This window comes from Salmo trutta, chromosome 20 (assembly GCF_901001165.1).
Source record: "Salmo trutta chromosome 20, fSalTru1.1, whole genome shotgun sequence".
Classification (NCBI taxonomy): domain Eukaryota; kingdom Metazoa; phylum Chordata; class Actinopteri; order Salmoniformes; family Salmonidae; genus Salmo; species Salmo trutta.
Window position 1 is genome coordinate 42249549 of NC_042976.1, and position 26771 is coordinate 42276319.

General features: G+C 44.2%; 1 protein-coding gene across 4 annotated transcripts in view; it reads right to left on the bottom strand.

Annotated features, from left to right (window-relative positions):
- Positions 1-26771, bottom strand: part of LOC115156095 (myosin light chain kinase, smooth muscle) — a 92130-nt gene that overhangs the window by 29241 nt on the left and 36118 nt on the right. For all 4 annotated transcript variants that reach the window (XM_029703393.1, XM_029703394.1, XM_029703392.1 and 1 more), the window contains 14 exons: positions 25935-25980; positions 25352-25517; positions 24878-25043; positions 24609-24630; positions 23865-24445; positions 23450-23653; positions 22213-22347; positions 11011-11163; positions 7465-7602; positions 5209-5406; positions 4778-5024; positions 4197-4277; positions 3060-3841; positions 467-583 (listed from right to left, as the gene is read on the bottom strand). In XM_029703393.1, the coding sequence (XP_029559253.1) occupies positions 467-583; positions 3060-3841; positions 4197-4277; positions 4778-5024; positions 5209-5406; positions 7465-7602; positions 11011-11163; positions 22213-22347; positions 23450-23653; positions 23865-24445; positions 24609-24630; positions 24878-25043; positions 25352-25517; positions 25935-25980 (3036 nt within the window). The remainder of the gene's footprint in view (positions 1-466; positions 584-3059; positions 3842-4196; positions 4278-4777; positions 5025-5208; positions 5407-7464; positions 7603-11010; positions 11164-22212; positions 22348-23449; positions 23654-23864; positions 24446-24608; positions 24631-24877; positions 25044-25351; positions 25518-25934; positions 25981-26771) is intronic.

A 26771-nucleotide genomic window follows, 5' to 3' on the forward strand; every position in this document is an offset into this window, starting at 1 on the left:
CTCTCCTGCAAAACATATTTTATCTCGACTCACTTTGCTAAATGGCAGCCTCCCCGCACCTCTCTGATTCAGCTGGGTTAAATGCGGAAGACACATTTCAGTTGAAGGCATTCAGTTGTCCAACTGACTAGGTATCCCCCTTTCCCTAAATTACGTTTCATAATCTCATATTTTTGTATTGACGGCAACAGTAGTAGAAGTATGTGACAGTTCAACAAATGCGTATTGCGAATTAATCTAAAACTAGGATTGAACTGTGCGTCCCTGCCTAATGTTTCGATCCAAGCCTGTTAGTGAGTGCTGGGGGGCTGGGAAAGGCAGACGTGCAGTGGGAGCCTGGAACAGGGACTCCAGCTCGGCTAATCTGGCTGCTGTAATTGCAGGAAGTGCCTAGGGTGATGCCGGGGCAGCCGGGAGGCCAAGGGGGACTCATGGAAGTGGGACACGGCAGCCTGGAACAACTCACCATCCACCAGCACCATGCAGGAACACTCTGCTTTACCGGCCGAGTTCTCCACCCGGCACTTGTACTGGCCCTCGTCCTCGGGCAGAGCCTTGTCGATGGTCAGGGAGCACTGGCCTCCTGCAGGAAAAAGACACACACACACACACACACACACACACACACACACACACACACACACACACACACACACACAGAGGACCTTAGCTAGAGTAGCCCCAGTACACACAGAAAAACTTTGTCACTGTGGCTCCCAGGACACAGACAGACAACCACAGCCAAAGGGTCCCCCAGTACACAATCACATCCACAGTGGCCCTCAGTGTACACACACCCAGCGGCCCTCAGTGTTCACACACCCAGCCCCAGTGGCCCCCAGTGTACACACCCAGCCATAGCTACAGTGGCCCCCAGTGTACACACCCAGCCATAGCTACAGTGGCCCCCAGTGTACACACCCAGCCATAGCTACAGTGGCCCCCAGTGTACACACACACCCGTAGCTACAGTGGCCCCCAGTACACACACAACCATAGCTGCAGTGGCCCCCAGTACACACACACAACCATAGCTACAGTGGCCCCCAGTACACACACAACCATAGCTACAGTGGCCCCCAGTACACACACACACACACACACACACACACAACCATAGCCACAGTGGCCCCCAGTACACACACACACAACCATAGCCACAGTGGCCCCCAGTACACACACACACACACACACACACACACACACACACACACACACACACACAACCATAGCCACAGTGGCCCCCAGTACACACACACACAACCATAGCCACAGTGGCCTCCAGTACACACACACACAACCATAGCCACAGTGGCCCCCAGTGTACACACCCACACAACCATAGCCACAGTGGCCCCCAGTGTACACACCCACACAACCATAGCCACAGTGGCCCCCAGTGTACACACCCAGCCATAGCTACAGTGGCCCCCAGTGTACACACCCAGCCATAGCTACAGTGGCCCCCAGTGTACACACACCCAGCCATAGCTACAGTGGCCCCCAGTGTACACACCCAACCATAGCTACAGTGGCCCCCAGTGTCCCAGTGTACACACACACCCAGCCATAGCTACAGTGGCCCCCAGTGTACACACACACCCATAGCTAAAGTGGCCCCCAGTACACACACACACAACCAGAGCTACAGTGGCCCCCAGTACACACACACACAACCATAGCTACAGTGGCCCCCAGTACACACACACACACACAACCATAGCTACAGTGGCCCCCAGTACACACACACAACCATAGCTACAGTGGCCCCCAGTGCGCGCACACACACACAACCATAGCCACAGTGGCCCCCAGTACACACACACACACACAACCATAGCCACAGTGGCCCCCAGTACACACACACACACAACCATAGCCACAGTGGCCCCCAGCACACACACACACAACCATAGCCACAGTGGCCCCCAGTACACACACACACAACCATAGCCACAGTGGCCCCCAGTACACACACACACAACCATAGCCACAGTGGCCCCCAGTACACACACACACAACCATAGCCAGAGTAGCCTCCATTACTACCCTATGGCTCCATGAGGACATAACTTACATACTACCTTTGTTATGGTGGGACGTAAATGAGAAAAACGTGCACTCTTCAACATGACCCACAGTGACACTAAAAGGAGAATACAAATGACCTGGGGGGGAGGGGGGGGTCACCTATACATGATTCCATTATTTCATTAGAAGAGGCCCTGACTTGGCTGTGTGATGGTTGGGATCTGGGGCTGTTTCACAGGACATAACAGCTGGTGGTTGAGCAGTGTGCCTAGTTATGTTACTGTGCTGCTGCCCATTGATCGTCTTGTTAATTAGCCCTTACCCATAGCTCTGGTCCAGGGCGTCATTCGGTTGCACACAGTAACAGACAGGCAACTCGCTGTTGTTACCGTCAAGCTATGGGCCCAGAGCAACCCTTACCCCCTGCCTAAACTCTGGACTAACTGTTATCCCCATACAAATGCACTAACTGGACTGACAAATACTGTTTCAAGATAGCCAGAGTATCAGGCATCTGCATCAACCTGCCTGAAATAACAGAGCAGTGATAACGGACGAACGCGTCCCAAATTACACCTTATGTAGTGCACTATTTAGGGAAAAGGGTGCCATTTGGGACGAAAACGACGTCTGTGTTGTCGGTGTGTCAGGGACCCCCAGGAGCCCAGAAAAAGGGAATCCTTTAGCCATTCTTACACTACATTTGATTTATACCACCTTGTAAATATGTGGGGCTTTCTACAAGGAAACAATTACGAGCACCCAGAACAAAACATATATCGCGCACTATGATAACATTGACTCCCTCTATGTAAAGGGATATGTTTCCATCATATCCCATATCGAATGCAGCGGCGCAAGAGGGGAAAAACTCAGCCACATCACTACTTTATAATATTAGAATCCAAGCCTCCACAAACACATGAATGAAATGGGATGTGTCTCAAATTTCCTACGCAGTCCACTATAAAAACCTAATAGGGTGCCATTTGGGACGCAGACGGCCTAGTAGTGGGCCACATACTTACCTTCGTTGGACAGCTTGATGAACTTGGAGGGCTTGATGACCTTCCCGTCTAGAGTCCAGGTAATAGTAGCTGGGGGGTCACAGGTCACTTGGCAATGTAGCCTCAGGCAAGCCCCGTCCATCACGCTCATATCACTCAGCTTCTGACTGAACGAAGGCTCCTTTCCAATGTTGTTACTCTTATCAATAATCCCACCTGCCACGCAGTTGATGGCGTTCTTCTCCTTCTCAGTGGCAGCAGGGGCTTTCGGTGTTGCTGCTTCTGGAGCAGGGCTCTCCCCATTCTTCTCCAAGCTCGTCTCATTCTTCTTGTTGGCCAGAACCGATCTGAAATCTGTAGGCTCTCCTTTCTCAGTAGGAGCGGTATCTGGTTTCGGGGAGGTGGCGGCGGTGCCCCCTTTTTTCCCCAGGACATCTCTAAAGTCCACCTGCGTGGGAGCGTTGACCTTCCTCTCATCTTCAGACAGTGTCTTGGGCTTGCCCCCTCTAGGCTGGAGCTGGCCCCTGAAGTCCATCTGTTCCGCCGTGATCTCCTTCAGGTCCTCCTCGGAGACGCTCTTGGTGGTGACTTTCCTGCCCAGCACCGTGCGGAAGTCGCGCTGCTCAGCCTCCTGCAGGCGGATCTGGTCCTCGCGGTGCTCCTTGGTCTCCACGCGCCTCTTCAGGAGTCCCCGGGCTGTGCTTGGCTCTTCTGACCCCTGCTGCGGAATGGAGCTGCTGCTTGGTGGTGCTCTGCCTCGCACTGTCCCGTCCACTCCTCCCACACGCTGACAAGGCTCAGGGCTGCAGCAGCACAGAGAGAGCGAGGTGTGGAAGAGGGAAAAAAACAGGGGTTGTTTAAAAGCCCTGGCTGGCTCAGCCTCCACTAGTTAATTGGGGGGGGAACCACAACTCAACATGTTACATCAGAGATTAATTCAGTAGCCTTAGAAGGGCATGCACCCTGAACGGGGCCCCAGCCCCCCCACGCTTTGAACAATGGCACAGCTGGAGGAGGTACTGTAAAACTATTTATTTGGTTATATTCAGGGATTAAGCGGATTTGAAACTGGGGTCTGGGGAGGGGGAGAAGGGAAGGCAAAAATAGCCCAGGTTGAGGGACCTCGACAATGAAGCAGTAGGCTAGTTAGTTACATACGTTTGGTGCTCTCCACTGGACACCACTGCACCCTCACTGACCACCAAAGTGGCAACACAACTGCAGTCACCCACTTTGTTCCTAGAAGAGAGGATGAGAAAAGGAATGGAAACCTGGGGAAGGGGAGTGTTTTCATTGACTGTTACTGGTCCTTCCAGAACAAATCCCTCTAAAAAACGGACAGCATCAAGAAGAGGGCTTGCGTCTCAGTGATGGCAGTTTTAGATGACCTAAACGTGACTTTTCAACATGTAACCCTAACCCCATGTATTATAATAACCAATCAAAGCACAACAAAACAGATGTAAAGTGAAACATTCAAATGTTCCATATGATGTCAGAGGTAGACGAGTAGTAGTATCTTATAGTACGTTATACTGTAAATGACATTGTTACTGTGTTCCAACCAAAACAGACCCTTCTCCAGACGACAGAAGTGAGTAATCTACTGTATAAGGAGTCCTCCACTCCACTAGGTCCCAAATGGCACCCTATTCCCTATGAAGTGCATCCCTGGTCATCTAGTCAAAAGTAGTGCACTTCATAGGGAATAGGGTGCCATTTGGGATGTAGAAGCCTACCTCAGGCTGATCTCGTAGTCCCCGGCGTGGTGGGACCGGACTCGTCTAATGAGCAGGGATATCACATCCTCCTTCTGCAGTATCTCATAGTCCGGGTCAGTGGTCACCACCTGGCCCTGCTTCATCCAGCTCCACTGGGGGAAGGGGTCCCCAGCGATGGCACAGGACAGCAGGACATTCTGGCCCAGGTAGGCGGTGGTGGGCTTGAGCTTTGTGATGAACCAGGGCTGGACCCCGTCCTGGGGCTCTGGAAGACAGACATGGATATGACCAACAGGTCATTCTGGCATGAACAGTGTTGGAAAATGCTGGTAAAGTTAACCGAATTTTGTAAACCTAGGCATAAACTACATCTGCTACAGTTTAATACATACAATTTCACCTGACACACCGAGCTCTCTCAAGTGGAGTTAGCTAGGCTGCTAGCCTACCTTGTACAGTGAGTGAGACCTCAGTGCGAACCTCCCCTACTTTGTTCCATGCCTCACAGGTGTATTTCCCAGTGTCCTCAGGGAAGACTTCCTGGATGAACAGACTGTATTGGTTCCCCTTCCGCTCAAAGTGGAAGTCCTCCGACTCCTGGATCTCCTTCCCATTGTGGAGCCACACAATCTCTGGATGAGGATTCCCTAAGACCATAAAAGGTCACATTAAATTCTCGTGTTTCATGTCCACATCATTTCAAAGTGTCTAAAATGGATTGTGTAGATCAATAGTGACTTTAAGATGATTTGGACCAGGGTTGAGGTAAATTCAGAATGGAGTTGCGAGTTAGTCTATCATTCCAATTCAATTGGCCACACACTACAGGAAGCAGAATTGGAACTAAAAGTATAATTTAATTCAATGAAATTATGGCATTGTTTATTTTAACACTTTTTTTCTGGTTCATATAGAGTCAATGAACCAAAGACCAGCCCAGCTACTATCAATTATTGCCTATGGGAGAGCCACCCCTTTAAAAGGAAAGATTCACCCATTTTGAATGTTAGATCGTATTTGTGCATCTCAGAGCGATGTTCTATCAATTCCCAGGATTATTTCCCGGCTGTATTTCTGCCTGCTTGAACGCCGAATAGCTCAGATACACATGAAAACACCCATGGAAATCGATAGAACATCACTCAAAGATGCACAAATACAATATAACATTCAAAATGGATGATTCCTTACTTAGTAGAACTGAACTCTGACAACAAAAAACGATGATAAATGGCCTTTATGGGATGTCTTCATTTATCCACCATCTTTGACCTTACATCTCAAAGCAAAATCTCAAACAAAATACTGTTCAATATTGAGTTATAATCAAACTAATATTTGAAATGGTATCTTTTCTTTATTACAAACTGGATGGTTCAAGCCCTGAATTCTGATTGGCTGACAGCCATGGTACTGTATATCAGACCGTATACCACGGGTATGACAAAACATTTATTTGTACTTTTCTAATTATGTTGGTAACTAGTTTATAATAGCAATAAGGCACCTCGTGGGTTTGTGATATGGACAATATACCACGGCTAAAGGCTGTGTCCAGGCAGTCCGTGTTGCATCATGCGTAAGAACAGCCCGTAACCGGGGTATATTGGCCATATACCACACCCCTCGGGCCTTATTGATTAAGTAAGAGGTGGGAGATGCTTTTGGCTAAAATATTTACCAAAAGAATGAGACTTACGTTTCATATGTTAGTCGAATTTCTTTGAATTGGTTCTACTTCCTCTAATTCAAATTCACATTTCAATTAATGGATTGAATTCTAAAATTAAGAATTGACCCCAACCCTGATTTTGATAGGAAACACGAAAAATACTAATATGGAATATTGACTTGCATTGGTTTTTGGACAAAAATGCAAAAAAGTAAGCATTTGGAGACAGTGGACAGGTAAACAAAACCAAAGCATGGATTTCAGTCTCACCTTGTCCACAGACAGCTTACTGAGTAAGGAAACTAAAATCATTTTCTAACTTTGGGTGAACTATGACTTTAAATTGTGCCCTATAGTAACAGGCCGTTATGACGGGTTGTATTACATAACGCATTCAATGATATACAATTGTCTGGCATAATTGTATGCGTTTTTCACATAGGCATGATCAAAATAAAATGCATGTGCTTTAATGCTATCATAAATCTTCATAAGAAAATATAGCAAGAGACCCTCCTGCTCCATCACCATTTACATTAAAAAGACTAGGTCTAGAATAATGTAAATCATACCACGTATTACTAGCGACTCCTCCCCCATGCGAACAACCTCGGTAGGATAATGAAGATTACGTAATAATAATAATAATAAGTGATAATAGTCAGAGTCAATCCATCCCCTCAGGTCACACATTGGAAGGAAATGGAAATGCAGAAAACACCCGAAAACCAAACAAGTATCTCTGGGGGGGCCAAGCAGGAAATACCAGCGTCTAAAGCAAACAGTCGCTGAAAACACACACGCTGACTTTCCCATTCTGATTAATGGGAATGAGGGCTAAAACGAGACACCCACCAGGGTTGTATTCATTGGGGTGCACCACGGCAAAAATGTTTTTCAAAGTAAAGTGGTTATTTTTTAACAGAGAGGGAAAAAAACTTCTTATTGGACTTGTCCAGGTAGTCCCTCTCCTGTTTGTCTGTTTTCTTCCGTTTGGTGCCTAATGAATACGACCCGAGAGGCCTTCTCTTACCAGTGACCTCCACGGTCATGATGACTTGGCTACCGTCCATGACTTTTAGATCCTTCAGACCTCTGAGAAACACAGGGGCCGATGGCTTCTTGGCGTCGACTGCATTTGGAGGGTCCGTCCTCTTGGCACTTTTCTTAGCTGAAATGTAACATTTGCAGGATTACTTTTTACAGAACAGGAACATGAGTAATTCATTGAACAGCACACTAAGCCAAGAGAACCAAACGACAGTTAACTTTCCCCCAGTTGACGGTCATCGTGAGCGAGCTGGGCCTACTCTAACAGTCAAAAGGCTTAAAACAACAGATAAAAAAATGACTTCATTTATTTTAAAACTGCAGAGCAAGTAAAAACCATTAGCAGCAAAAACGTCGCCTTGCTTGGAGGACTCTCCAAACACTTCTGACACATGTTAAAAAGACATTCATTCATTAGCTAACATCATGTGCACCTGTGTCAGTCCGCCAGTGTGATATTAAACAACCAACAACGAGAATTAGCAGTTGGGTGTGTGCAAACACCAATCAGCGCAGGCTATTTATTGGGAGTTTGTCCTTCTGTTCATTTTCCATTCCAGTCAAAGACATAACATTACTTGCTTCACAGATAAATATGCTATATTAAGAGAGTCTACTCCAAGTGAAGGTCTTTCCTTCACAGTCATGTAAATAAATACCTCAACATGGATTCCTGGAGTACTATATATAGAGGCTGGAGTAGATCTCTTAAAATACATCCCAAATGGCACCCCATATAGTGGACTACTTATGACCATAGCCCATGGTCAAAAGTAGTAGACTATAGGGAGCCATTTGGGACACAGTCATGGCGATTTAGAAAAACAATGAGGAACATGCTGATGTTAACAAACTCCCTGTGCGTCTCTTGGGAGTCTCTGCTCGTTCAGAAAAAGATAACCTTCTGGGAGAGAGCAACAGCTCTCCTACGTCAGGAAATGAGCTGTCTGGCAGTCTACCGCAGGATATCTGAAACCTAAAATACTGAAGAACCCATACCAAAGAATCTGTGGAAAACTGTTTATGTTCTTAATGACATTGGCAGCCAAGCATATATAGGTGCTGCAGCAGCAGCAGCAGCCACTGTCTGAACACTTCCAGAAGCTATGGAGCAGAACGTCACGAGTACACCTGATCCGCATATGGACTTGCCATCTGGAGCACAAAGCAATGCTATAAAAATATGGTGGATAAATTAACTCGGGCAGTTACCATTGGAAAGAAATGGTCACGGTTCCGGTCTGTGTAATAAAATAAAATAAGGGAGTAGGGTGTCTTGCTTTCTCTACCATCTCTGATGGGGTCTGCATCCCAAATGAGACCGTTTTTTCCTATTTAGTGCACTATAGAGGGCACTACCTTTGACCAGAGCGCTATGGGCCCTTTTAAAAAGTACTGTACTACATAGGGAATAGGGTGCCATTTGGAATTCAGCCATGAATACTAGACACATCCTGAACATTACCAGCATGTACTGTGTTTGGTTCTACGTAGGCAGCTCCCAATATTGTGATGTTCTTGGCAAACATGCAAGGAACATTCCCTGAATATGCAAACACTGGAATAATCTCCTTAAAGACGACCACAGAGACGATGTTCCTGCCAAGGTCTGTGAGAGTCCAAAATCAAATTACTTGACTCATCATTACACTTTAGTCCATTAAAAAGGTAGACTCAGCTAAATTACGTTGCAACGAACAGCACGGCAGATATTAAGATGAGCAAGACTCAAGACTTCGCTCTAACACAGTCATACACAGTATCTGCGCATGTGCATGGGTTCGCTTCATGCTGTTACTGAGTGGTAGTCTGGGCACCAAAACAGGCCAGCCTCGCTGTGAGAGAGAACGAGAGCGAGAGGGAGAACGAGAGACCAACGGGAACTTTTTGGCCCTCGCTCCTTGATTCATGCACACCATGTATGGTGTTTGGTTCTACGTAGTCAACCCCCCCCCCCCCAAGTTCATAAATCGAAATGGTTCTAACCCTGTGGACGTCAGGACCCAACAGACAGGGAGGCAGGCTTGTCATAAACACAGCCCACTGTCTGTATGCCTATCCAGCATGCCAGAGGGAGATCCAAGGCATCTCCAGCATGTTTCCATCAGCACTGTTGCTTAAACAGCCCTGCTTCACTGCTGCCTCAGCCAGCATTCCAAATGGCACCATATTCTCTTTATCGTGCACTACCTTTGACCAGTGGTGTAAAGTACTTAAGTAGTACTTCCAAGTATTTTTACTTAAGTTGTTTTTTGGGGTATCTGTACTTTACCATTTCAATTTTTGACAACTTTGACTTCACTACATTCCTTAAGAAAATGTTGTACTTTTTACTTCCTTGACACCCAAAAGTACTCGTTACATTTTGAATGCTTAGCAGGACAGGAAAATAGTCAATTTCACCACTTATCAACCAAACATCCCTGGTCATTCCTACTGCCTCTGATCTGGCGGACTCACTAAACACACTTGCTTTGGTCGTAAATGATGTTTGAATGTTGGAGTGTGCCACTGGGAAAATGGTATTTCAAATGTTTACCCCAGCGAAACAAATAGCTGAACCTCCACCTTGAAGCCCAGTGTGTGCTGATAGACAAGGATTTCATCCCAAATGGTACCCAATTGCTTACATGGTGCGCTGCTTTTAAATCAGGGCCATATTCACAAGTAGTGCACTACTTAAGGAAATAGGGTGCCATTTGGGACAAAGACAAAAAATGCATGCTGAAACAGACAGCGCAGATGTTTCCTTAAATGCTACATCGGAGCCCTAAATAGCTATTATCTTAGAGTAGCACTACCTCAAAAGAGGCTCAAAGTACTCACAAGAGAGACATTTCAGGGCTTTAGCAAACAGTCAAATACTCATTCTGAAACAAATAAGCATTTTCCCCATCTCATGAATTGAGCGCATTCTCAATTTAGCCAAAACAAAACGCGTGTTTAGATTTTCAAAAACCCACTTATCAAAATAACATATTCATTGGTCATTCCCCTAATTTTAGCACTGCAGACTTTTCAAAGCCAAAGTCATAAAATGTGAATATATTACAAACTATAGGGCTTCGGGGACTAATAGCGGAACTACAAAAGTACAAGTAATAAGCATCATATTGAGAAATAATGACATGCCAGTTATGTGCTCTATTGGGGTAGTCCTCTGGGAAATATCTGATACATCAATCACAGATTAAATGTGTCTTCTCAAAGATGCAAAGGATAAAGAAACACATCTGGGGCTGGATGTATCAAGCGTCTCAGAGTAGGGGTGCTGATCTAGATCAGTTTTGCCTTTTAGATGACGATGAATAAGATTACATGGACAGAGGGGAGCTGATCCTAGCACTCCTACTCTGAGGTAGCGTTTACACAGGCAGTCCAATTCTGATCTTTTGCCCAATTATTGGCAAAAGAGCTGATTGGTTAAAAGACCAATTAGTGAAAAACCAATATCAGAATTGGGCTGCCTGTGTAAACGCTGCCTGAGAAATTTGATACAGATGGCCTCTGTAGAGGCTCCCAGGCCCACCTTTGATGAGGACTTTGGCAGTACACACGGCTCTCCCATGGATGTTCTCAGCGACACAGGTGTACTGGCCCTCGTCCTCTGGCAGGGTGCCCTGGACTGTGAGTTGGGCCAGGCCATTCTCAAAGGAAGAGTGGGCGTACAGCATGGGCTTGTCTGATGGGGGAAGAGAGAGGAAAATATGTCACACTTGAGGAACACCTAAACACAATCCACTCCCAGCTAAAATAGTTTCTTACACAGAGCAGGGTACACTCTTTTGCTGTCATGGTAAAGCAGGGCCGTATTGGGGAGAGGATCATGAAAGGTCATTAGAAATTAAGACGTTTACCATGCAGGACATGTTGTGTAAATCCATTTTCATATCAAATCAAGGGACTAAGAGAGTGTATTCCTTCAAATCAATTCTGAATGGTCACGTTTTGTAAACAGGTGTAGCATAACAGTGAAGCGCTCACTTACTTCCCAACAATGCAAAAATTACACTACCGTTCAAAAGTTTGGGGTCACTTAGAAATGTCCTTGTTTTTGAAAGAAAAGCACATTTTTTGTCCAATAAAATAACATCAAATTGATCAGAAATACAGTGTAGACATTGTTAATGTTGTAAATGACTATTGTAGCTGGAAACGGCTGACTTTTAATGGAATATCTACATAGGCGTACAAGGGTCCATTATCAGCAACCATCACTCACTCCTGTGTTCCAATGGCACGTTGTGTTAGCTAATATATCAAGTATATCATTTTAAAAGGCTAATTGATCATTAGAATACCCTTTTGCAATTATGTTAGCACAGCTGAAACTGTTATTCTGATTAAAGAAGCAATACAACTGGCCTTCTTTAGACTAGTTGAGTATCTGGAGTCAGCATTTGTATGTTCGATTACAGGCTCAAAATGGCCAGAAACAAAGACCTTTCTTCTGAAACTCGTCAGTCTATTCTTGTTCTGAGAAATGAAGGCTATTTCATGCGAGATAAATTCCAAGAAACTTAAGATCTCGTACAACACTGTGTACTACTTCATTGCAGCAATTCAACCATGAAGGCCTGATTCACTCAGTCCCATCTGAACAGTTGATGTTGAGATTTGTCTTACCTGAACTCTGAATTTGGGCTGCAATTTCTGAGGCTGGTAACTCTATTGAACTTATCCTCTGCAGCAGAGGTGACTCTGGGTCTTCCTTTCCTGTGGCGGTACTCATGAGAGCCAGTTTCATCATATTGCTTGATGGTTTTTGCGACAATTCTTGAAATTTTCCGGATTGACTGACCTTCATGTCTTAAAGTAATGGACTGTCATTTCTTTGATTATTTGAGCTGCTCTTGCCATAATATGCACTTGGTATTTTACCAAATAGGGCCATATTCTGTATACCACCCCTACCTTGTCACAACACAACTGATTAGCTCAAACACATTAAGCAAAGAAATTCCACAAATTAACTTTTAACAAGGCACACCTGTTAATTGAAATGCATTCCAGTTGACTACCTCATGAAGCTGGTTGAGAGAGTGCCAAGAGTGTGCAAAGCTGGCAAAGGGTGGCTACTTTGAAGAATCTCAAAACATATTTTGATTTGTTTAACACTTTTTTGGTTACTACATGATTCCATATGTGTCATTTCAAAAAGTTTTGATGTCCACTATTATTCTACAATGTAGAAAATAGTAAAAATAAAGAAAAACCCTGAAATGAGTAGATGTGTCCAAACTTTTGACCGGTACTGTAAATATAGAAAAACATTAACAAGGAATAAAACACAATGAGCAATGACAGCTTGGCTATATACATGGGGTACCAGTACCGAGTCAATGTGCAGGGGTATGGGGAAATTGAGGTAGATATGTAGGGGTAAAGTGACAGGATACATAAGACAGTAGCAGCAGCATATGTGTGGAAGTGTGGCAATTATAACACACACACTATAGTCCAGTGTGTGCGCATAGAGTCAAAAAGATTTAGTTCAAAAAGTTCACATGCCAAATCTTTTCAGCCTCCTGAGGGGGGAGAGTTGTTGTTGTGCCCTCTTCACTACTGTGTTGGTGTGTTTGGACCATGATAGGTCCTTAGCGATGTGAACACCGAGGAACTTGAAGCTCTCGACGCGCTCCTCTACAGCTGCTCAGCGCATGCTCCGAGCATGTGTCTTGGTAATCTGTCTGGCCCTGTGAAAAGGTCTTACATCAGCTACGGAGAGCGTGATCACAGTCATCCGGAACAGCTGGTGCTCTCACGCAAGTGTTGCTTGCCTTGAAGCAAGCATAGAAGGCATTTAGCTCAACTGGTAGGCCCACGTCACTGAGCAGCTCTCGACTGGGATTCCCTTTGTAATCTGTGACAGTTTGCAAGCCCTGCCACATCCGATGAGCGTCAGAGCCGGTGTAGTAGGACTTGATATTAGTCCTGTATTGACACTTTGCCTGTTTGATGGTTCGTTGGAGGTTGTAGCAGGATTTCTTATAAGCGTCCAGATGAGTGTCCTGCTTATGAAAGCAGCAACAATAGCCTTTACCTCAGTGCGGATGTGACTTGTAATCTATGGCTTCAGGTTGGGATATGTACGTACTGTCACTGTGGGGGCGACATCGTCAATGCACTTTTTAATTAAGCCTGTGACTCATGTGGTAAACTCCTCAATGCCATCGGATGAATCCCGTAACATATTCCAATCTGTGCCAGCGAAACAGTCCAATAGCTTAGCATCCGCTTCATCTGACCACTTTCGTATTGAGCGCAGCACTGGTACTTCCTGTTTGAGTTTTTGCTTGTAAGCAGGAATCAGGAAGATGGCATTATGGTCAGATTTGACAAATGTAGGGCGAGGGAATGCTTTGTTTGTGTGTGGAGTAAAGGTGATCTAGTGTGTTTTTTCCCCCTCTAGTAGCACAGGTTACATGCTGGTAGAAATGAGGTAAAACAGATTTCAGTTTTCCTGCATTAAATTCAGCAGCCACTAGGAGCACCGCATCTGGATGAGCATTTTATTGTTTGCTTATGGCCCTATACAGCTCGCTGAGTGCGGTCTTAGTGCCAGCATCGGTTTGTGGTGGTAATTAAACACCTACAAAAAATAGACGAAAACTCTTGGTAAATAGTATGGTCTACAGCTCATCATGAGGTATAACTCAGGCGAGCAGAACCTTGAGACTTCCTTAATATTAGAGATTGTTTGTGAACAAAGACTGGTGCACAGACAAACCCCACCCCTAAGGATCTTACCAGATGCTGCTATTCTGTCCTGTCCATGCATGTCTTTGTTCAGCCATTACTCCGATAAAGCATAGTATTTTACAGTTCTTAATGTCCTGTTGACGTTCATTCATATTAAGCAAACATAACCTTGCTGTAAAATCGCTCAGAAAAACGAATAAATATGCAGAGGCAAAAACACCTCACGGAGGTAAATGCTGATACAACGGCAAAAGATATTTCTTTATCATACAGTGCGCCTTCAGAAAGTGTTCACACCCCTTGACCTTTTCCACATTTTATTGTGTTACAGCCTGAATTTAAAATAGATTCAATTGAGATTGTGACACTGGCCTATGCGCACACACACACAAAATACCCCATAATGTCAAAATAGAATTATGTTTTTAGAATTATTTACAAATAAATTTAAAAAATGAAAAGCTGGAATGCCTTGAGTCCATAAGAATTCAACCCCTTTGTAATGGCAAGCCTAAATAAGTGCAAAATGTGTTTGACAAGTTACAAAACATAATAATCAATACCAATAAGTGTTTAACATGATTTTTGAATGAGTACCTCATCTCTGTTCCCCACACATACAATTGTCCCTCAGTCAAGCAGTGAATTTCAAATACAACCACGAAGACCAAGGAGGTTTTCCAATGCCTCGCAAAGAAGGGCACATATAGGTAGATGGGTAAAAATACAGAAAGAAGACATTCATATTCAAAGATACTAATTACACTTTGGATGGTGTATCAATACATCCAGTCAATACAAAGATCTGGTTTCCTTCCTCTCCGGCAACTGTCTTATGGATTTCACCATGAGGCCAATGATGACTTTAAAACACAGAGTTAAATGGCTGTGATAGGAGAAAATAGAGGATGGATCAACAACATTGTAGTTACTCCACAATACTAACATACATGACAGAGTGAAAAGAATCCTGTTTGCAACAAGGCACTAAAGTAACACTGCAAAATATTTGGATAAGCAATTAACTTTTTGTCCTGAATACAAATTGGGGAAAATCATATACAAAACATTGAGTAGCACTCTCCATTTTTTCAAGCATAGTGGTGGCTACACCATGTTATGGGTATGCATGTAATCTTTAAGGACAGGGGAGTTTTTCAGGAGAAAAAAAATACATGGAATGGAGCTAAGCACAGGCAAAATCCTAGAGGAAAACCTGGTCAGTCTTGCTTTTCACCAGACGCGGAGACAAATTCACCTTTCAGCTAGACAAACTAAAACACAAGTCCAAATATACACTGGAGTTGCTTACCAAGATGACATTGAATGTTCCTAAGTGGCCTAGTTAAAGTTGACTTAAAATCAGCTTGAAAATCTATGGCAACATCTTGAAAATGGCTGTCTTGACCCTGCTTGAAGAATTTTTGAAAGAATAATGAGCAAATATTTTACAATCCAGGTGGGCAAAGCTCAGAGACATACCCAAAAAGAGACTCACAGCCAAAGGTGATTCTAACATGTATTGACTCAGGGGTATGAATACTTATGTAAATTAGATTTCTGTATTTCACTTTTAATAAATTTGAATACTTTTCTAAAAATATATGTTTTCACTTTGTCATTATGGGGTATTGTGTGTAGATGGATGAGAAAAATATGTAATAATTTTTTATTTAGGCTTTAACAACAAAATGTGGGATAAGTCAAGGGGTATGAATACTTTCTGAAGGCACTATATATTAATCTTTCCTCGCAGGCCTACGTTTCACAGTCGGGAAGCTAGCGAGCTCTGTGTTGAATTTAACCTGGATGAGTTGTGATGCTCTGCCACCAACAATTATAAAATGGCTCCCGCGCCCAGTGCTGGACAACCCGATCCCAAGAAAGGCATTCACTTTGAAATCCAGGGGAGCCTGTTGGTAGGTATTTCAGAATCGGCCTGCGCAAGTCCGAGTCTCGGAAAGAGAGAATCTCAGATGTCTGCTTAGGGAGCACAAACACTTGCCAAGTCTGTCTGGGTGTAATACTTCAGGAGGGTTTCAGGAAGGAGGGATGCATGTTTTTCCTTTATATGGTTCCTAGGCTTCATATTTGTTTAATGGCTGTGGGTGTATTTTCCAGCGGTAGGAACAGAAGAGAACAGAGGGGCTGTGAATGGGTTGGTACTGGGATCCCTACACAGTTGCTGGGAACAGGACTATTTCGCTTCCCTGAGTTGACTATGATGCCATTAACTGTCTATCCGTCTTCAAGAGGCTAGAGGATAACATCAACAGCTCATGCACACACGGCTCAAACCTGGAGCACTAAGAGAAGCGGACCTTTGGAAACTATGAGTACATCCCTAATGAAACCCTATATAGTGCAATACTTCTGACCAGGGTATATAGGGGTCTGGTCAAAAGTACTATACTATGAAGGGATTAGGATGCCATTTAGGACTGAGACTGAGATCCTTCTCTAAAACAAGCCAATTCAATTAGTGTTTAAAGATCAAGATGTTTTCTGAAGAGGATAATTCAACTCAAGAACACATTTGGACCCCGAAGCACAAAACATAAACAATTACACTGGCCTAGACTCACCCCTATCAGTTTACAAACAAGTTCAGGGGCCAAACTTTTGACCGGTAATGAAAGTTAGAGTTGAGAACTGAATCCCTATGTTGAGAGTCAAGTGATGGACACAGATAAAACCGAACTTCAACAGAATATGATGCATCATAAATACAGAAGGATAAAAATAACCCAGCTACAATACAGAAAATAGTGTTAACTGCAAGGTTATTAAAGTAAACAAAAACTAAAATAAAAAACGTAATTGCAAAAAACTATTTAGGAAACTGAAATAAAAATTAAGAAAAACAAACTATACTGAACAAAAATATAAACATGCAACAAATATTTTACTGAGTTACAGTTTATAAGGAAATCAGTCAAATAAAATAAATTCATTAGGCCCTAATCTATGGATTTCACATGACTGGGAATACAGATGGGCATCTGTTGGTCACATATACCTTTTTAAAAAAAGTACGAGCGTGGATCACACAACCAGTCAGTTATGGTATGATCATCATTTGCCTCATGCAGAGCGACATTTCCTTCGCATACAGTTGATCAGGCTGTTGATTGTGGCCTGTGGAATGTTGTCACACTTTTCTTCAACGGCTGTGCGAAGTTGCTGGATATTGGCGGGAGCTGGAACACACTGTCGTACACGTCAATCCAGAGCATCACAAACATGCTCAATGGGTGACATGTCTGGTGAGTATTAAAGCCATGGCAGAACTGGGACATTTTTAGCTTCCAGGAATTGTGTACAGATCCTTGCAACATGGGGCCGTTCATTATCACGCTGAATCATGAGGTGATGGTGGCAGATGAATGACACAACAATGGGCCTCAAGAACTCATCACGGTATCTCTGTGCATTCAAATTGTCATTGATAAAAATCAATTGCGTTCGTTGTCTGTAGCTTATGCCTGCCCATACCCCCACTGCCACCATGGGGCACTCTGTTCACAACGTGGACATCAGCAAACCGCTCGCCCTGTCACAAAGCAATACACGGTCTATGGTTATGAGGCTGATTGGACACTGCCAAATTCTCCAAAACGACATTGAGGCAGCTTATGGTAGAGACATGAACATTACATTCTCTGGCAACAGCTCTAGTGGACATTCTTGCAGTCAGCATGCCAATTGCACATGCCCTCAGAACTTGAGACATCTGTGGCATTGTGTTGTGACAAAACTGCACATTTTAGAGTAGCCTTTTATTGTCCCCAGCACAAGGTGCACCTGTGTAATGATCATGCTGTTTAATCAGTTTCTTGATATGCTATACCTGTCAGGTGGATGGATTATCTTGGCAAAGGAGAAATGCTCCCTAACACTAATAATGCTAGAGAAATAAGCTTTTTGTCCATATGGAAAATGTCTGGGATCTTTTATTTCAGCTCATGAAATGAACACTTTACATGTGTTTATATTTATGTTCAGTGTATATCCTCCTGATTCCAAACAGGAAGTACCAGTGACACTCCTAAAAAGTTAGGAGCTATCTAATCAATGAAAGATAGTTGTAGCCTAAGAGCCAAGAGGTAGGCTGCTACTTAATATTCTAAATGTTTTTTTGTTATTTGTAACTGTAGGATGAGAAAGCGCAGCTTAAATAGCTTCTCCCGGTTTTATGCAGTCAAGACAGGTACTTCGCAATCATAATTGATGATAAATAACCTAGCTATGGCAGCTATTAGTCTACTATAGCGCGAGTCAGCTTGGTTGGTTAGTTGCTGCCTCTTGTCTCGCCCTCCTCCTCCCTGTGTCACTTGCTCACAGTACGGCCCCTCACCCACCTGCTAGAGCAGCACCTCTCTCCCTCTCGTGCTTTATCAGTTCTGGTTAATAAAGTAGCTTAAAAAAAATGTACTCATCTGTTGCTTCCCTCACCTCGGATCGGGTCTGGATCTGACCAGGTAGATACGAAATGGGTCTAGTTGTCTTCGTTCAGAATGGGTCTCCTAATACATTTTTTTTTTTTACAGTGCATTCAGAAAGTATTCAGACCCCTTGACTTTTTCCACATTTTGTTACGTTGCAGTCTTCTAAAATGTATTAAATTTGTACTTTGCTCCATTCATCTTTCCCTCGATCCTGACCAGTCTCCCAGTCCCTGCAAAACATCCCCACAGTATGATGCTGCCACAACCGTGCTTCACCGTAGGGATGGTGGCAGGTTTCCTCCAGACATGACGCTTGGCATTCAGGCTAAAGAATTCAATCTTGGTTTCATCAGACCAGAGCATCTTGTTTCTCATGGGCTGATAATCTTTAGGTGCCTTTTGGCAAACTCCAAGCTGGCTTTCATGTGCCTTTTACTGAAGAGTGGCTTCCGTCTGGCCACTCTACCATAAAGGCCTGATTGGTGGAGTGCTGCAGAGATGGTTGTCCTTCTGGAAGGTTCTCCCATCTCCACAGAGGAACTCTGGAGCTCTGTCAGAATGACCATCGGGTTCTTGGTCACCTCCCTGACCATGGCCCTTCTCCCCTGATTACGCAGTTTTGCCGGGCGGCCAGCTCTCGGAAGAGTTTATGCTCTGACATGCACTGTCAACTGTGGGACCTTATATAGACAGGTGTGTGCCTTTCCAAATCATGTCCAATCAACTGAATTTACCACAGGTGGACTCCAATCAAGCTCATACAGGATGCATTGAGGCTCAATTTCAAGGTTCATGGACAAAGGGTCTGAATACTTATGTAAATAAGGCATTTCTGTTTGTTATTTTTAATAAATGTGCAGAAGTTTCTAAAAACTTGTTTCCACTTTGTCATTATGAGGAATTGTGTGTAGATTGATAAATAAAAACACTTCATCAATGTTAGAATAAGGCTGTAACGTAACAAAATGTGGAAAAAGTCAAGTGGACTGAATACTTTCCGAATGCATTGTACAGTATATGCATGTATATCGTGTCCGGGTGGGAAAGCCCCAGGTTCATTTCGGAATGGGTCCAACTTTTGAACCCTGTGAAGACCTTTAACACATATTATGCAATCTCTATTGCACTCCACACTGCCCTCTCCCACCTGAACAAGAGGAACACCCATGTGAGAATGCTGTTAATTGACTACAACTCAGAGTTCAACACCATAGTGCCCTCCAAGCTCATCACTAAGCTAACAAACCTGGGACTGAACACCTCCCTCTGCAACTGGATCCTGGATTTCTTGACGGGCCGCCCCCAGGTGGTGAGGGTAGGCAATAACACGTCCGCCACGTTGACCCTCACAGGTGCATGCTTAGTCCCTCCCTGTACACCCACGTCCGTGTGGCCGCGCACGACTAACGGCATCATTAAGTTGACACGACGGTGGTAAGTCTGATCACCGACGACAATGAGACAGCCTATAGAGAGGCGGTCAGAGACCTGGCAGTGCGAAGCCAGGACAGCAACCGCTCTCTCTCAACATCAGCGAGACAAAGGAGCTGATTGTGGACTACAGGAAACGGAGGGAAGAGCACACACCTATTCACATCGACAGGGCTGTAATGGAGCGGGTCCAGAGCTTCAAGTTCTTCAGTTTCCACTTCACTAAGGATCTACCATGGTCCACACACACCAATACAGTCATGAATAGGGCACGACAACGCCTCTTCCCCCTCAGGAGGCTGAAAAGATTTGGCATGGGTCCTCAGATACTCCAAAAGTTCTACAGCTGCACCATTGAGAGCATCTAGACCGGCCGCATCACCTCTTGGTATGGCAACTGCTTGGCATCCAACCGCAAGGCACTACAGAAGGCTATCTGCACTGACCCCTTCGGTACTGGTACCCTGTGTATATAGCTAAGTTATTCTCATTGCAAATTTAAAATGACATGTCATTACTTTTCTAGTATTTTTTCTATTTTCTTTCACTCTGCAATGTTGGGAAGGGCCCTTAAGTAAGCATTTCACTGTTAGTCTACAGTGTTTATGAAGCATGTGACAATTAGAATTGTATTTTATTCAAAACTCCTGCCGGTGCTAAAGTAAATGGGTTGATTGCTTTGCAAATGGATACAGCAACCCAGAAAGTTATGACATTCTGAAAGAGGCATGAAAAATAACCCTGTGTGTAGATGGAGCATGAAAGGACTGACTGCTTCCTTTATGAGCATTTCAGCCATCTTCTGTCACCCCTCCTTCACCAAGGCACAGCACGCATTGCTCAACCTCCATCGGATTTAGCATCCGCACACCGGAGAGGTAATTGACTGCACATTGGACGCATGGGACATACCAGAGGAGTAGATCCTTCTCGTCCTAACTGACAACAGGGGAAACGTAGTCAAGGCTATCAAGCTGTTACACAACAGGCAAAAGAATACCCGTGACCAAACAACAACCAGAGCTGGCCATAGCTTTGAACTGCACGGCAGACGATTATCTTTTTAAATCTAAGTCACATTAAGATTGATTTATGAGTTATAATTTAAAATGTATTACTTCTCCCCCAGACGCAAGAAGTGACGTCCCCCAAAAAACACTATTGGCCAACACGTAAATGGATCCTAGCCTCGCACACATATGCTACTTTCTGTCCCTAACATTAACATTGAAACTACATAATATAAAAACAATAGAAATGATTTTAGAATACTCAAACTAAATAAAAATAGTAAATGAAGTCGGAAAACGGAAACTAAACGGAATTTTAAATATAGATCTAAAAACAAATAGAAAATCAAAGCTATAATATCCTTGTTTCACTGTGAAATTCTACTAGATCAATTGTCAACGCCATGCTTACATTTGTTTTTATTGTAACCTTATAAAATACAACATTCAAGGGGGTTTCCCCTGACGTTCAATATGTGGAGCGGTTAGACAAAAAAATAAACATTCTCTGTGTGTGATCTGGACGTGGTACAGAGACACATGAGCCTTCAGCAGCAGAGCAGCCAGACTTGTGAAATGGTGGTCGTCTGATCGGCCGCCCTCAGGCTAAGAGGGAAAGCAGTAGCAGAACTACTATAATGCGTCCCAAATGGCATCCCATAGGGCTCTGGTCAAAAGTAGCGCACTATAGAGGAAATAGGGCGCCATTTGGGGGACACAATAACTCACACCCCCTGCCTAGCTGATCTGTTCAAGAGGGTTCTGAGTACAGGGAATTCTGTATTCCTCCCACTTCTCATGTCATCCTTCACTTTTCATAGAAATTGACCTGATTTTAGTTGGTCAGTCCTGTGGGTTCAAAGTCTTGAAAATAGGAAGTCACCCCCCTCTAGTGGGTAAATGGGCATAACTGGACGGTGATGACTGGTACGGAAAGGGTTGCAAAATTCCCTTAACTTTCCCAGAACTCCCGGGGTTTCCAGAAATCCTGGTTGGAAGATTCCCAGAATCAGGAAGTATTCCAGAATCAGGAAGTATTCCAGAATCAGGAAGTATTCCAGAATCCTTCAACCATGATTTTTGGAAAACTTTTGTAACCCTACTTACTGCAGGGGAAGATGTAATGATAGGCTCTCTCACCGTTTAGGAGCCAGGAGATGTTAGGTCGAGGCTTTCCATCCACTGAGCACTGCAGAAGGAAGTCCTGGCCCTCACTCACTGAACATCCCTTCAGGACTGTGCTGAACGCCGGGGGCTTGCCCTCCAGCCGTGGGTCTGTAGGGCAGGGAGTACACAGATAGTGTATTAACATTTACAGTATATTACATTGTATTGGAGCTTTGCAGTACATTTCAAATGAGGGAATGTGTGGTAATGGTCAGTCTAAGAGTGACAAATGTGGTATTAGCAAAGTGGGGGTACATCGTGATTCTGCACCCTTCTCCCAAAGTGTGCACTTGCACACTCCCATCTTAGATTTAACAATGCTGGAAATGCCCTCCAACCAAAGCTTACACCAATCCAAAGCTTTTATATCGATGACGGGGAGTGTGCCAGTGCACACTTTGGGAGAAGTGGGGGAAATCGGGACGCAGACTGGGTATCTGACAAGATGCAATTTTCCTTCTTTCCAATAGATGGCATAGGTAGACAAGAACTGTTAGTCATTCCTAAAGGATGCTCACTCCCAACAAATATATACTGCTCGTCTCCAGCAAAACAAACTGAATCTGCATAGTGTTTGGCACTGTTCTGAATTATAGAAAATAAACGCGATAAAAATGCCAGACTCTACCCTTCTGCTGCAAATTGAATCACTGTCGACTGGTGCAAACAAAAACAACTAGACAAGATATCAAAACCTCTCCAAATCCTCCACTAAAATAGTTTCACTTTGATTATCATTAAATAAACAAGCAACTTTTATTTGGTTACAGACAAACGGCTTATAAGGACATGCAACAGTCTCGTTTTAGATTAACTCAGCACTGTAGCTGAGGAATGGACTTAACCTCAATGTGCTCACGTATCCTGCCTTCATCATTACCATGTTTTGATTGAGACAGCCAGGGGAAAGGAATGAGACGTTTTTTTACCCAAAGGCAGAGCTGGAGACCAGAAACTGCTCAAAACTATTACACTTTCACAACCATAGACCTGTTCACTGAAAAGGAGTAATGTAATGAGCCTACACAACCAGGGCCTTAGTTCACCCTATTAAAGAAAAATGTACTTATTTACAGTAAACTCCATCCCAAATTGCACCCTATTCCCTATATAGTGCCTTACTTTTGACCAGGACCCATAGGGCTCTGGTCAAAAGTAGTGCACTATATAGGGAATAGGGTGCAATTTGGGATGCATCTCAAGTACTTACTATTGACACTGAGGATCCAAGAAGAAGAAACCTTCCCAGTGCTGGTGGTCATGGTGCATCCATAAGTTCCACTGTCCCTCTTCTGGACGTTGGTCACAGTGACGATGTGTGTGTTGCCGTCCTGCTGGAAGGTCAGCCCTGCTCTGGGTCTCAAAGGGAGGCCATCTTTAACCCAGCTCAGGCCAGGCACAGGAGAACCTGAGACTGGAAGAACACGTCAACAGTCAGTCTAATGGGATAAACATGCAACAATGAAGTAACTATTAGTGAACATTGTCCAAATGGCCTATTAAAATGTCAAAAACATCTCAAGTGGGAATGTGTTGGGAAGGTCTTGTACTATTTTCTCGGATTAAATATAGAATTTATATTAAAAAAACATCAAAACATGGAATCGCAAAATGTTTTGAATCACCTTGGCATTTGAATGTGACTGGGGTCCCCTCCGTAGCATCCTGGCTCTGAGGTACAGAGTCAAATTTAGGTTGAGTTCCTACAGTCAACGCTGCCCTCTCTGACCTGCTCTCTCTGGCCTGCCTTCTGGTCTCTCTGGTGGGCTCTGGAGATGGCTCTGGGACTCCCTTTGGGGGGGGTTTCACCGGATCTCTTGTATCCCTCTCAGGTGCTCTGCTTTGGAGGTGAGGGCTGGTCCTTGCAGTCCCCTGGCCTCCCAGGTGGTGCTGCAGGGTGGTGGAGCTGACAGCCTTGGGGGGAGAGATGCCAGGCTTTCTAGGGGCTTTGTCTGGCAGGTCCGCAGGAGGCTTGGGAGAAGTCACGACGGTGGTCTTGGGAGAGGCTGCGCTGGTCTTCCATGCTGGAGTTTTGATCTCTGTGCCGTCTTTGGTCTCCCTGGTGAGAGCGGCGAGTCTGGTCTCGGTCCCGTCTCCTGTTTTGGTAGGTGATCGTTGGTCTGCGAGCAGGCCATTGCTTGTGGGCTTGACTTCAGGTGAGTCAGTTGTCTTTGGGACAGGTGCTACCAGAGCCGAGGGACCTAGGCTGTAGAAGTAGTAACATATGACATTGTCAAAAGATTGAATACCTCACTGTGACGAAATTGTGGAAATATTTTCTAGAAATTCAGCTAACTCGCGAAAATGCTTACTCATGAAGTCACACAGTAATATCACTATGCAGGGAATTTTATGAGATACATACTCACATGCCTGGGTCACTGCCTGAACCTAAAAAGGAATGGACACACACTGAATTTCCCCTCTCAAATACGAATCAAAATGTCCGAAATATAACTCGGTATTCAGAACTGGCACTGCTAATGATATACTGTGACGTTAAACGGTACCCTATTCCCCATTTAGTGGGCCCAAGTCAAAATAAGGGCACTACAAAAGGGAATAGGGTGCCATTTGGGACACCGCCTGTGTGTTGACGGCTGAATAACAGGCTGTGTAATTGGCTGCAGTGTCCTACCCTGAACGATCAACTCCGCTGTAGCCGTGGCTTTCCCGGCACTGTTGGCTACAGAGCAGGTGTACATTCCTGCATCGTCCACACACACGTCTCGGATCTCCAGGAGGTGGATTCCGGACTTCTCAAACATGTTGAAGTGGGGAGAAGCATGGAGCTCTTCATCTCCCTGTGACAACCATCCATCACAGAGAAAGTGGAAGAAAGAAAGGGAGAGAGAGAAAGAGAGTGAAGTCAGAAATTCAGAGATGAAGACTCACCATCCTCCATCTTTGAAAGACAGAATGTCTTCTCTATAGCATCTAGAGTTGGACAATTCCGGTAACTTTCTCCAAATTCTCAGGTTTCTAGAAATCTTGGTCAGATTTCATACTTATCCCCTCCTAATTCCAAGAACATTACAACTGGGATTTCTGGAAAACCTGGGAATTTGGAGAAAGTTACAGAACTTGCCAAACTTTCTCTGTTCCGTCTCACTTTGAACCAGGTAACCAGGGGCTGTGGACGTCCTGTGATTTTGGCCGAGAATTTTCCAGTCTGTCCCATTCTGACAAAAATACGTGAGGGTTTTGTCACAAACTTGGGGGGGCTCTCCCCCCAAATACTGGGCCTGCTCTCCACCGCTGGAACTCCAAACCGCCCGCTGGAGTCAGAGAAAACACAATGACTCACTACCTTATCGTCCAAAGATGTGTCTGCTCAATAACATCACCTGAACAAACAAATTACATTTGAATAAAGGCTTAATATAGCAATATGACTGAATGCCTACATTTTTAAAACACCAACATAAAACATATCTGCATTATTAGAAATATAAAAATACAAGATTAAACATCTCATGGAACAAATATTCCGGTTTTAGAGATGGAACAGGATAGGAAGGTTGATTTAAAAAGAGAAATCATACCACCATGTGCAAAGAAGGAGTGTGTCCCAAATGGCACCATATTCCCTATATAGTGCCCTACTATTGACCGGGCCCATAAGGCTTTGATCAAAAGTACTGCGCTTTGTTGGGAATAGGGTGCCATTTGGGACTCAACCAAAGACATCTTACCCTGTTCTACTGGAGGAGGGGAGGCTGTATTTCTTCCCCGTGTTCCCTGAGAGAAAACATGCCTCAGATAATGAATTTAAAGAAACAAAGTATGCATCTCAAATGGCGCCCTATTCCCTATGTAGCAGTGAACTATGTAGGGAATAGGGTGCCATTGGAGAGATAGCCATAGAATATATCGCTGGTGCAATTCCAGCAGCACGTAAATGAATGTGCAGTGTTGCAGAATGCTTCATATCTCAGTCCAATGCCTTGTAAGATATGTTTGTACTGCTACTTGTTAGAAAGGGCATGCTCCACATGTTAATGTTTAGTGAGCCTGAGGTGCCTAAATAGCTGTTTATGATCTTGGAAAGCTGAACAAAATGTGGAGGATGTCCGAATGTTTCCATACTTCTCCCTGGAAAGCAGTAGGTGCCGGCCCCCCTCTATCATGCATAATGTTACCTAAGTATCCACAGTGTAACTATCGGAAATGGAAAGGTACAGCTGGCATGTCTACACCAAGGAATAGAAAATCAAAGTGTGCTAACACCACTTATGCTAACTGGACAGTATAAATCCAAAATGGCCCCCTATTCCCCATTTACTGCACTACTTTTGACCAGGGCCTATGGTCAAAAGTAGTGAACTATATAGGGAATAGGGGGCCATTTGGGACGAAGCCTCGTTTGGCTTTGGATGGGTTGCTCTAATGAGTTCCTTCTGAACGGGGAATTAGAAAAGGACATTATCTGCAATAAATCAAAACAAAGTGGTCCTTTTGAAGATGATCCATATTCAACCTTATTCCTATCATTACATTGAGTTAAAACATCACTTGGGCACAGTATAAAA